The 13,675-nt window shown below is 47.9% G+C and overlaps 1 protein-coding gene across 1 annotated transcript in view; it reads left to right on the top strand.

Annotated features, from left to right (window-relative positions):
- The window catches only part of SF3B2 (splicing factor 3b subunit 2), a 633,281-nt gene that overhangs the window by 57,507 nt on the left and 562,099 nt on the right, over positions 1 to 13,675 (top strand). The window contains exon 3 of the mRNA XM_069644893.1: positions 2,485 to 3,813. Within this exon, the coding sequence (XP_069500994.1) occupies positions 2,485 to 3,813 (1,329 nt within the window). The remainder of the gene's footprint in view (positions 1 to 2,484; positions 3,814 to 13,675) is intronic.

The following is a 13,675-nucleotide window of genomic DNA, read 5'->3' as shown; positions in this document are numbered from 1 at the left end:
AATCGGAAAATAAAATACAAATTCATTGCATGGTTAAAATGTGCTGAAGATGAATTAAAGAGGATTCATTCAAGTTGCAGGGATCTCCTCCTGTGAAAGTGATGACTAAAGAGGTTGTGTGACCAGCTAAGCAAAAAGCCTTTGTTAAAATCTACAGTACAGCATGATATATAGCGATTAAAATGAATTTCTCTTTTCTTAAAGAGAGCTGGACAGTGGCATACATTTTCTAGGGTCTCCACTACAGAAGGAATATTACAAAAGCGGCAGGTTGTAGAGTTTGTATAGCTTTGGGGTTGTAGCGTGAGGATTTCTCTATTTGGAAAGTTCCAGCGAAAGCGATAAGTCCGATTGAGCGATGAGGATAAATAGTTAAGAAGGGTGCATTATTTTAGCAGTTTAATAGTCTGATTTTTAAATGCTTTAGCGAAACATAAAAATGCATGGTGTTAAATGTAATTTATATTGTCTTTGGAGCAAACTGTTCAGCTTTGTGTATTGCATATTTAACCGAATCGCTTCTAAGCGATTTTCAGTTGTGGCAGCCAAAGGAAATCTAACTAGATTAAGTAGTTATTTGCTAGGGATTGAGTAGATTGGTCAAGTGTGAATGCCGGGTTTTCTGGTTGCACAGTGTGCATTTTTTGAGGTTTCAAAGCACACATGCTCCCATTGCATTTTTAGTTTTGCACCAACATGCAATTCATGGCAAGAGATAAGTAAAATACTCTGTTTAAGTAGAGGATTTCATGCAGCTCTGAACTGTCACTTAGTGGCACTCTGTAAATGCAACAGAGGATGAAGTGATGCTCGGCTTAGTACCGTTTCAGTTCTTATTCAAAAGCACTTCAGCAGAGCCAGAGCACACCTCTAAGGTGTGGACAGTCTAATACTTGTCAATCTTGTTAACTATATCTGCCACCAAACCCTTGATCCCTTGCATCTAATCCTCACTGCTCACCTGTACCAATTGAGTCTGTTTAGACCACACGTAGAAACAAATACACCATGAAGGTGCTCTCCTGATAATAGGCTAATGTAAAGATAATGAGAGGGCGCTTAGTGACGTTTACTTTTTCCAACCTTGTACTCTGTATTTAGCTAATCACTCGCACTTTGCATGTTTTCTTGTTGGTGCAGCGATGGCATTATTTTTCTTTGCCCCAGCAAAGAGGTAGTGAATTTCAGCTACATTCCTACCCGATAGGTGAGATTCAGTTAATTTAAGACGAACCTGTCTCTGAAAAAACTTGTCAACTACACTAAAAACCAGGTAAAGTGTGCATAGCGTTTAGCCCAAGACCTTTAAAGTTGGAGCAGCCTTTTTGTTTAAGGGCAGACCTTGTTTTGTCAAGCATGATGGCAGCTTTTGACTATATTTACTGATACGTGACAAAATTGCTGAAGTAGGAGCGTTATGGATCCAAACGTAGAGATCTCTAAAAATGCATGCTCCTTGCCACCTTTACAGACGATACCGGGCAATCGAATCCTGACCTGCTGTATCAGTGGGCCCCATAGTATCCCTAGCTGAGTACGTTTAGGTCCCTCCTTCCAGACAGGGAGCATTACAAGCAACCATCGACATCAAAGTAAATAAGTGGCATTGGTGGTGCTTATTCCCACTGAAAACCCTATCCCCTTTGAACTGGTTTTAAAGTCCATTTTCAAAACCATACGTAGGTATGTATGTTTGTTACTTAACACACAAGTAAAGGTTCAAGTATTTTTATCTACGTTTGCTGCAAGAACCCTTGCATTTTTAAAGTCTTCTATTTTTCACTGCAGTTTGTTAGCCCTATTGTTAGTTTATTGCACTGAGTTCTGGAAAATTACATCGGTGGTTTTGACAATGACGGCAATGCATACTGCATCTAGGTCTGACCTCTTAAGTCTGATGTGGATTCAGGGTGCCCAGACACAAAAGGGGGTCGGCACACATAAATAAAAGTTTGAGTGAAAATAAATCAAAGCAGTTATCGGAGGTCCTTCTCTTTCATCAGTGGCAGAGGCTTTTCCATAGCTGCTTCTGTGCTTTGTAACTCTTTTCCATTGTCACTCCATACTATGGACAACAACCTGTCCTTTATTCGGTCCTTAAAACCCGATTGCAACCCGCCTGTCCTTATTCTATGTGTCTCCTGCCCACTTGCCGCCAGCACCAAGATGCCTCTGTGCGGATGTTGCGCTTTATAAATGTTTTTAACATAAAGTAACAGTGGCGTCCATGGTGTTGAGCATTCCGAGAATCCTCCTAACTGCGTGAACATGTAAAGTAAATCGTCCTTTATCTCTGGACTCTGCTTTTTCTTTTTGGGGGATATTTTCTTATGTTAAAAAAAAAAAAAAAGTTTTGTGGTCCTACTCTGGAGAACTATTGTTGCAGATGGGGATTTACATTTTTTTTTATTCAGTTGATAACTACTATGTGTTCATCCTATTCCAACTTTCTTAACAATAGTTTCTCCTCTTTTTTGTTGACAGACTGGAATCATGTTAAATAGGCCTGTGATGAGAGGAGAGGATGGGGACAAATCCCACCCACCACGTCCTGGAATGGGAAACCCTCCATCAATGTCTGGCCCGCCAGGCACTCAGATGCCCCCACCGCCACCACGACCACCAGGAATGGGAAATCCGCCACCTCCACCACCTCCAGGGATGGGAAACCCGCCACCTCCCCCTGGGCAAGGCAATCAGATGCCCCCACGTCCGGGTATGGGCAACCTACCACAAATGCCTCCCCCACCTCGCCCCGGGATGGGAAATCCTCCCCTGCCACCTGGCCAAGGCAACCAGCTACCCCCGCCACCTCGCCCTGGAATGGGAAATCCCCCGCCACCTCCTGGTCAGGGCAACCAGCTACCCCCGCCACCTCGTCCTGGTATGGGAAATCCCCCGCCACCTCCAGGTCAGGGCAACCAGCTACCCCCGCCACCTCGTCCTGGTATGGGAAATCCCCCGCCACCTCAGGGTCAGGGCAACCAGCTACCCCCACCGCCTCGTCCTGGTATGGGGAATCCCCCACCACCACCTGGTCAAGGCAACCAGCTACCCCCTCCGCCTCGTCCTGGTATGGGGAATCCTCCGCCACCGCCTGGTCAGGGCAACCAGCTACCCCCACCACCTCGGCCTGGTATGGGGAATCCCCCGCCACCTCCTGGTCAGGGCAACCAGCTACCCCCGCCACCTCGGCCTGGTATGGGGAATCCCCCGCCACCTCCTGGTCAGGGCAACCAGCTACCCCCGCCACCTCGTCCTGGTATGGGGAATCCCCCGCCACCTACTAGCCAAGGCAGTCCGCTTCCTCCTCGTCCTGTAATGGGAAATCCACCACCACCCCCACCACCACCCGGACAAGGCAGTCCACTGCCTCCGCGTCCTGGAATGGGAAATCCCCCGCCACCACCGGGGCAAGGAAATCAACTGCCCCCGCCACCTCCTCGAATCGGGAATCCCCCCCAACCTCCTGGGCAAGGAAACCAGCTGCCCCCTCAACTTCGTCCTGGGATAGGAAATCCACCACCACCCCCTCGCCCTGGAATGGGGAATCCTCCACTGCCTCCTGGCCAAGGAAACCAGCTGCCCCCACCTCCACGTCCTGGAATGGGGAATCCTCCACGAATGGGAAATCCACCACCACAGATGCCGCCACCGCCACCTCGTCCAGGAATGGGCAATCCGCCACAGATGCCACCGCCACCTCCACGCCCTGGAATGCCAACCCCACCGCAACCTCCAGGGCCAGGCAACCAGATGCCCCCACGTCTTGGGATGGGCACTCCACCACAGCAGCCACCACGCCCAGGACAGGTAAAAGCGGAAATTGGGATATTTATTGAAAATGTTTTATTGTATGGTGTTTTGCAGCCATTTCAGGGTAGCAGTAACAAAAAAATGAGAAACGTTGTGTTGTCGTGCCTTTTTTAGTTTGATCTTCAGAATGCCCATCTAACCTGATTATTGTTCAGAATTGGTGTTGAATAGACAAATTGTTACATGGTGAATGTGCGCACAGTATTTTGTAATTGCAGTTCAGGCTTACAGGACTGGCGGGAAACTCGCACAACTGTGAATGAGCGTTCTGATCAAATGCATTCCTAGAGAGCAAATTCAAAAATTTGAATTCTGAAGCTTCAATTTGTTACATGACGTTTTGTGACTCTGGTTGACTATCTCTGTTAGGAGCTATTTGTAAATCACATGCTTCACAATTTCCATGGCATCTTGCCACTGACTGCTTTTTTTTTAAGGCAAGGGTTGTTTTTCCATACATGTGTTGCGCTCAGGAAATATTGCCCCTCTGGAGTATTTGTGGAGCAGCTATGTTGCATCCCCAACAACATACAAGGATGATGTGAGTATGTATTTTGCTCTGGGTTATTAGTAGTTCGATGCCTGGGTGTTATATCTGGGTGGGTGTGTAGAAAGAATGCATAGGAGACTGGGAGTAAGCTACCCTTTGTTCTCTTCCTACATCTATAGGATGGAAAGCTTTGTGGAACTGCGTGCATTCCTGAATGAATGTGGGCTTGGAACTGTTTTCTCTGGCAACGGTGCCATGGCCTGGGGAGTCTCCAAGTTATTTGGAGACTCGGGAGGATAGCTCCGGGGCAACGCGCTCACCTTGGAAGCAAGACGACACAAAGCAACAAAGGTTCGATCGCTGGGTCCGTGCTTAGAGACCTCTAGGTATTAAGTATGTTAAAAATAACCAATTATTATAAGTATTTAGGCCTACTAATGATTTATGGGGATTGCTTATGTGGCATTGATATATACATTTGTTGGATATCAAACTAGAAATAAAAGAATACACGCCTATTTGTAAAACCCACCGACTGAAACAATCTGCTTCATGCTAAATGTTTTCATCCACCAAACTCTATTACAGGTTTACCATACAAGCATTTACCTTGTATCAAGGGAGTAGTTTCAGTTGCAGTCTTTAAGGTGAACAGGATATAGTGTTGGGAATGGAAGCAATGGCTACCATGTGGGGCTGAAAGCATGAATCGGGTGTAATCTCATTTTTCAAATGAAGCATGATAGCCAGTGCTTTATAATCCACTTGATCCCACACACGCATTGATACAAACTGCCCTAGTCCCCCAAATTGTATTAATTTCAATTGAAGACTGATTACGTGTGCTTGGCTGGGATGTGCAGACTGTTGGGAATGGGAGACCAAGTCCACATTCAGCAACACCAGCATGAATCCATTGTATGGGTCTCACATCCTAGTGATAAGCCATCCAAGGTTGTTCGCTAACAGATGGAAGTGGTAATGGCGGGAGACAATGTGAGGCTTAACTCAAAATCCAGGGTGGCGGCAGGCTGGTAGTGAAGTACAATTGTTACTCCTAGAGAACACCCTGCACATGTATACTAAATAACGTACTTTATTGTAAATCTACACACAATTTATCTGTAAGGCCAAATACCATCGCCCCCGGGGGGGTGGGGAGGGGGCAATCCTCTCCAGAGACCCGGAGGGCGGTGGTGAGAGGAGTGAAATCTGCCCAGTGACAGTGGGGACCAGAGGCTGTTGTGCGTCTCCGATGGAGGTGCGGGCCAACCATCCCATTCGGCAAGGTCTTCCATTGAGCACCTGAACTAGGACCTTAAGGTGAGCGAGAGCTGTAGCGCACAAGCTTGGAGGCATTGCGCAGCACTTCAGGTGGGTGCTGCCACGTTTACCCCTGTAGGTAGACCCGGATATAAGGAATTGGGCCCTTTATGACTACCCAGTAATAATCATACTTCGGGATACCATAACATCTGCATCATTGGTCTACCAGAGAGTTTTGGCACTAGTGCCGTGGAGAATGCTATAGAGGGGCTTCTCGGGCAGCTCTTGGACGCTCAAGTCTTCTGTTTCTCGCTCATTGTGGAGAGAGCCCTCAGAACTCCGACAACTAAACAAAAGCTGGGAACCATAACCCCACCCTCCACCCCCTACACACACCCTCCCAACTGACCAGTAATAGTACCCCTTTTGAACCTGTTCTCATCCTCTGTAGATCCAAGGAAAAAGGTGCTCTCTGATACAAAGCAGCTAGCATACACATCTACCCAGATTTTTCCACGGTGGTCCAGATGGAGCGCATCTCCGTTTTTTGGGGGTGAAGGAGGGCGATCCAGTATACTATGTTCATCCCTGCTCGCCTCAGATTCCAACATGAACAGAAGACACACTTCTTTACTAATTATGATGAAGCAGTGACCTGTAAAAAAAGCAAACGTGCCCCTCCCTTGAGGGGGGCAGAGGGCTGCAGAAGGAGGGGCGAACAATGCAACACATCCTTGTGACTCCTCATGATTATGAGCCTGCGCCGAACACCTAGAGATTTGTGCATATAGATTTCCATCAAATCTAGAGACCACCACAATAAGAATGGTACTGTGATTACTAGCCTGTGCCCCGCTGGGATAGTGCTGTGATTGCTGACCTGTGCCTTTCTGGGGCATTGCTGTCTGTTGGCCTGTTCCTCTCTGGGATAGTACTGTGATTATTAGGTGCACTCTGCGTCGCACACTTGGAGATTTCCTTCTCTAATTTCCGAAAGAGACACAATAGGAGTGTGCATTTCTCAGAACAAGGCTATTTACCAACCCCACAGAAACTTCTGAAAACCTCACCACTCCTCACACACCTCTCACACTCTAAACACAACCACACCTATTAAAACTGCAGCATCCCACACCACCACACTGCAACAAACACACCACACACATCCTCACACAACAGCACACGGCAGACTAGCCCGCATACCACACCATAAAGCTCAGCGAACAGTGTTAACCGAACTGTAGCTGTCAACAGTAAATCACAGCTCCCTTGCTCTTCTCCAAACTTTGTCCTACTAACACTCCCTAACCAACCCCCCTGTTTGTTGCAGATCCACCAGAGGACCACTCCGGTGGTGAAAGTGTGCGGTACAAATATCCTTTAAAATTAACATGATGGATGCTAGCTGATGGTTAGATAGTGGGAGCAAGGAGTTACCTTGGAGGTGCGCGATCCTCTGATGCATCAAGCAGATTATTGTTCAGATGTGTTATGGTTAGCAGTGTTGTCCCATTGGGCATGCAATGTGTGTATTTGATCACTTATCTTCAATGATAGGGGTTTGAGCTGGTAACGGGAGCTGGCAGCTCGTGGAAGTGGTGCCGCCCATGCAAAGTTACCAGTTTGGTTGTGGGATTTGTTGCAGGTGGGATTACTTCACCCTTTTTCCAGGTGGTGGGATTAGGGTGGGTGAGGAGGCTGTTTTTTCAGGGGAGAAAAGTTATAACAGGTAGTTTTGGCAGACATGGGACCCAGTGGTAGACTGTTGGATTCTGAATTCCGATTTCACTGATATCTGCACAGGTGGGTGGGCATTGACAGTTAATACAAACGAGGCAAATGATCTGGAATGTTCGTGGACTGGGTAGTTACATGAAAGCCAGATGGATCATTGCCTATGTCAGTATACGTAAAGCTAATGCCCTGTTCTTGCAGTAGACCTACTACATGGTGGTTGCCAATAACAGCGGGGCTGCAACTTGGGTAAACGGGTATTTTACTTCCTTCTCGTCCCACTCCAGAGGAGTTTTGACCCCGATTCACAAATCATTCAAATTTGTACCTAACGCTCGCACATTGATCTGGACGAGTAGATATGTAGTGGTACATGGGATCTTGGAAGGGGAAGAATTGCTTCTAGTTAATTCTTCTGGTCCAAATGTGGACACCTCTGATAAGATTGCGACCACCATAGCAGCCTACCCGAATATACCAGTACCATGAGGCGTGGCTGTGTTGATATATGCATTTACCCCAACTTTGTACTTTTCAAGTACCACTGTAATGTGAGTGGGCTCACACTTTGTAATTAATGTAACTAGCGTCCTGATGCCTGAGGGTTTGGCGCACTGCTGTAAATAGGAAAATAAATTAATACAATTTTGGAGGGATTTGGGGGGGGGGGCATGAACATCATACTGGACCAATCCATGGACCACACATGGACTGCCCCAGACCTCAGTCCAAAGCTTCCCATAGGCTACATCACCTGGACCTCTGATATATGGAAGGTATGGCACACATGAGTGACAGTTCACATTTCACTCATTGGTACAGGCATCGATTTTTCTGGTCCTTTCACATCAACTAGTTGGGAGCTTAGTATCGGACATTCACCTGCGCACTTTGTCAGACCACTCTCCTATGACAATGCAGATGGAAATGGGCAGCAGGGTCCCTTCCCTTATGAGCTGGAGGTTTAAATCTGAGGTGTTACACGACCTGTTTAAAACGCCATTGAGGAGTATATATGCACTTCACCCACAACACTCCTGGCGCTACTAATATGAGATGGTGTGGCAGGCATTTTAGGCCTATATTAGGGGATGGCGATGTCAAAAGAATGTGGGGTTCTCAAAACCATTAGGTGAGATATAGAGCGCTATGAACTCAAGATTCAAAGACCTAGAAAATGCATACACGGCCACATCCAATCGGACTCTCCTTGCAGGCATGTACTCCATGCTTGAGCAGTTTCGTACACATGCGCAGAGTGAGACCAAATACTTTGCACACCCTCTAGCTGCTAGGAAATATGGGGAAGGTGACCGGCCTCGGTGGACACTCGCTAGGCTGATAAGAGTGGAAAGGGGCCCATTGCACATAGTGCGTGTGTTCAAACAATTCTATAGTCCTCTTTAACCACGCAAGCACGCTCAGGGCTGAACATGCCATACTTAGCTTGCTTGACGATATCCTTGGCTACCTTGCCCTCTCGCTTTTTCTCTGCAGGGAGTACTTCTGATTTGTACCCCTCCCTGGAAGGTCTTTAAGGCTGACATCTTCTTCATCTTGCCACTTTTAATTCTTGCTCTGCTGTCAAACACTCCTCTGACATCTACCACCTCCTGGAAGTACTTGACCTCGATGTCCTCGGTCCTACCGAGACATGGTTCACGGCCAGTTCTGTCCCGAGCTTTGACACTCCTCCCTGATGGCTACAAGATATTCTCTGCACCTAGATCCTCTCGGGCCGGTGGGGGTGTAGCCCTGATCTTTCCTGAGTGGATTTCTGCCTCTAACATTCCCACTCAGGCTTGCTCCTCCTTTGAATGCCTTGTCTGCAGTCTTTCTCCCTCTTTCTCCCATCTACCAGCCTCCTGGTCAAATCCCCTTGTTTCTGAGTGGGCGGACCTCTCCTCCTCTCCCCTGCCCTCAACCACTCAACTTCTCCTTCTTGATGACCTCAATATCCATCTACTCTCCTTGTTCATCCTCTGTACTCTTCTGTGACGTCTGCAACTCCCTCTCCCTTTATATCCTCCCCTCCGGCCCGACACACTTGATGTCTTCATCTCCTCTGAAATCCCCCTTTTCATCCCTCTGACCACTCCCTTCTCCTGGAGCAATCACTCCCTCCTCCCCTCTCCCCTCTCTTCTCTCGCTTTCCTCACCCACCGAAACACTGCCACCTACCTTCTTGGACATCTCACATCCTGACACGGCCTCGTCTCTGCTCTTTTCCTCTATTTCTGATACTATTGATGCTCTTGCCCCTGTCATGAGGATCTGTTTGAAGCCTAAAAGCCAATAGCAAATCTTGGTATGGCTCCGACCTAGCTACACTTAAACGTAAGTGTAGGGCGGCTGAGAGGAAATGGAGGGCTTCTTGTTCATCGTCTGACAAACTGGCCTGTCGCATGCTCCATATCCACACCAAGAAGAGAGCCCACATCCAAGCCTGTCTCTCTGCGGCATCTACCAACTCGGTCAAATTCTTTCAAATCTGCAAGAGCTGGCCAACCGTGCAGCAGTCTCTACCCCTCCTGCTGCCTCAGACTCTTTGCAATGCCCTTGCCTCTCACTTCATCTTAAAAACTTAGGACCTTCTGCCTGTCAACCCTCTTCCCCCCCACCCTCTCCTCTCCCTTCTCCTTCTGTGAACGCTTACCCTTCTTCAGCCACCCCCCCCCTCCCTCTTTCTTGTCCTTTCCTCTTTTCTCCCCGGACGAGGTCGCAAGAGAAGTCTGATCTATGAAAGCCTTGTGAAAACAAGTTCATTGCTGTTAGGACCACATAGATCCCCTCGCTCCTGCCCTTGCCGATTTCTGTAACCTCTCCTTTGCCTCAGGAGCCTTCCCTTCCCCACTGAAGCACTCTCTTGTGCATCCTCTTCTCAAAAAACCCACAGCTGATCATTCCTGCCTGGCTAACTATCGTCCAATTTTCATTACTCCTTTTCTGGGCAAACTTCTGGAAAAGCTGGCCATCTCTCAACTTAACCTTCATTCTGATTTGGTTGGCTGTCTCCACAGCCATCAGTCTGGCTTTAAAGCTGCCAGAAGCACGAAAATTGCTCTCCTGAACATCTGTGAAGATCTGCTCTCCAACCTTGACTCTAACATTCCCTCTGTCCTCATCCTACTCGATCTCTCTTCTGCCTTCAACACTGTCCACCATACCATCCTGCTCAACCATCTCCGTGACAACCTGGGTATCACTGATTAGGATCTGGCCTGACTGACCTATTTCCTCTCCGATATCTCCCTTTCTACCTGTGCTGTTCCCCAGGGGTCTAACCTCTCGCCCTGGCTTTTCAACCAATACCTGGTAACTCTAGCCATATTCTGCTCCAATTTCCAGTGCTATGCTGATGACACTCATTTTCAGGCTTCCCTCGGCTACCTCCTCTTCTCACATCTCTGGTTGCCTAACTGCCATTCAGGGTTGGTGTGCCGCCAAAAATCTCTGCCTGAATGCCAGCAAGACTGCGATCCTCCTTATCGGCACACCTTCACCCTCCTTTGCCCTCACTCTGGCAGGCCTCCCTTGGCCCTCACCCTACCCCACCTGCAAGGCTAAGAACCTAGGGGTCATCTTTGATGCCACACTTTCCTTCTCTGGCCACATCTGAGGTCTCAAGAGTATAACATACCACTGCACCTCCTCCAGAGGTACTCTGCCTTTCCTCTCCTTCCCCCAGAAGTTAAGTCTCCCGAGCCTTGGTCCTCTCTAGGTTGGACTATTGTAACAGCCTCTTTCTAAATCTACTGCCTCTACTCTCTGCCCTTTGCAACTCATCCTGAACAAGACTGCAAGACTTGTCCTTGTCCTCAAGCCCTGGGATCGTATTTCTCCAGCCCTTCACTGGCTCCCAGTGGACGCAAGGATTACATTCAAAACCCTCTGCATTGTCCACAAGGCTTTCTGGGGCCTGGGTCCAAAATACCTTCGGCTATTCCTCCGTAAATATCTCCTTTCTCGAGCTCTTCGCTTCTCTACCTCTAACTCCCTCAGGGTCAGTTGTTTTCAAAGAAACAAGCTGGGGTTAGATCCGTCTTCGGCTGGGGCCTCCCTTTGGAACAGCCTGCCTGCCACTCTGAAACGTGAGGAGAGCCATCTCTGCTTCCGGAAGCACGTCAAGACCTTCCTCTTCACCCCTCTCCCCTGCTGATCTTCTCTCTCTCTGCATCCTGCACGTGGCCTACCCTCTGTTGTCCGGGCCCACGTACCTGCTCACCCTGCCACCCACCCACTCTGCCTCCGGGCAATCCCTTGCACTGGGGTCTGTATCTGTCCCCATACAGTCCCAACTCCCCCCCCCATTTGTTTCCTGCACTTATCAGACATACCCTGTCTGCTGCCTTAAACCCAGCACTTGCAACTTTGCTGGCTGCACTACCACTGTTTGTTGCCTTTCATTTTAATATTTATCTGTTGTCCTTTGCTTCGCACTCTAGACTTCTCCCCCTTCCATGCACTTTCCCCTTTCCCTCTCCCATGCACTTGTGCGTTCTCAATGTCACTGGGCCTAGTACGATCGTTGTTTTTGTTCTCCTTCCTCCCCTCCCCTCCCTTGCCTTATCACGCTCTGAAACACTTGTGTACGAGCGTGATGCATATAAAATATCAATATCCTGCTATCCAGACTATTGGCGAGCACTAGGGAGATGAATGTACCGTTATCAGTGGAAGAAATTATGGGATTAAAGACCTTCCCAGAGGTAAGGCGCCATGCCCTGTCGGTTGCGGCTGAGTTTTTCTTAACTTATGGTGAGATCCTAGCCTTCCGCTTATTGCAAGTACAGGAAGAGTAGCTTTGTTGAGGCCACCAGAACTGTAATGCTCAAACCGGGTAAACCTGCCAATGTGCGGATCATTTAGGCCCTGTCCTTGATTAACGTTGATACAAAATAAATTGCGAATATCGTAGCGAACAGATTGCTCCCCCTTGTGACCCACTTGGTCCTAACGACCAGGCGGGATTCATGCCAGGGCGCTCCACTGCATTGACTTTCCATTGTTTATTTAACATCATGTCCCGTCTTTCCTCCCGGGGCTTCCGCTGTGGCCATTGTGCTTGACGCGTAAAAGCCCTTCGACATGGTGTCATGGAACTACCTGTACATGGTACTGAACAAGTGTGGACTCTGAGATGATATTATTAGCTTTATCAAACTCCTTTACGCGCGCCTAAGTGCTAGAGTCCTGGTCAATTCACGTTTGTCAGAACCCTTACTTCTGAAAAGGGGCACACGTCACAGCTGTCCCTTATCCCCACAATTGTTCGCAACAGCCATTGAGCCTATGGCAAATATGGTTGGAGCAAGATCTGGAAAAAGGGGATCCGCCTAGTTCGATCCCCAGAAATGATTTCCCTTTATGCGGGGGATGTACTACTGTATATCAGGGACCCCAGTACAAACCTTGATGCAGCGATGTGAGATATTACTGACTTTGACAAATACTCTGGCTTCACAATTAACTACACAATCTGTGATTTTTCCACTAACTGAAAATACACTTGAACCACAGCGAGCATATCCATTAAAATGGACACCATGAAAGCGTGAAGCATTTGGAAATCTGCGTCTCTTGACAAAAGCTCCTTCCTGGCTCTTTGCTACATGGCCCATGAAACTTGGTTACTGACAAAACAAATGAAATGGACAAATGTCCCTCTCTATTGCGGTAGACTTGCCTTGGTCAAGATGATTGTTTTGCCTAAGTTGCTATACCTGTCCACTAATGGGTCCCTATGACCGTGCAAAGATAAGACTTCATGGATCGCTCTCAACGCTTGTGGCATGCAGAGGCAGTTCGTAAAAAAATGGGTGGTGCTGACGCTCCCTTATGATGAGCGGGTCTGCTGCACCACATCTCGAACCTTACTGGATTACGGGCCAAGCACAAGTCCATCTTGGCCAATACCATTAAAGGGTGGCTTGGCATTGCTCCTGCTGCTCGATCTGTCCGCTGCCTTTGATTTGGTGAACCATGAGATGATGGCGGAATGATTGGTTGGTATTGGTAAATGTTCTAACTTAGCGGCCAAATGGTTTAAATCCTTTCTTGGGCCAAGGACGGCAAGAGTGGCTAACGATGATTACCAATCACAGCAAGTTCCCCTTAATTGCTGTGTTCCGCTGGGCTCTTGCCTATCACCTTTGCCATTTAATATCTATTCAAGACCTCTGTGATATTTTGAATGGTGTGGGTGTGCAATTCGAAAAAACTGCAGATAACCCAGATCATCTTGGAGTTATCGGGGTCGTATGCAAAGGATTTGGCAAGGGTAAATTAGGTCTTTGGTGCCATAAAGATATGAATGGCTAGGAATTTACTGACCTTAAACGATAACAAGACTGAGATCCTGATCCTTGG

Source organism: Ambystoma mexicanum, chromosome 2p, assembly GCF_040938575.1.
Source record: "Ambystoma mexicanum isolate Mex_15411 chromosome 2p, UKY_AmexF1_1, whole genome shotgun sequence".
NCBI classification, from domain to species: domain Eukaryota; kingdom Metazoa; phylum Chordata; class Amphibia; order Caudata; family Ambystomatidae; genus Ambystoma; species Ambystoma mexicanum.
This window is presented reverse-complemented; position numbering and strand designations above follow the sequence as displayed.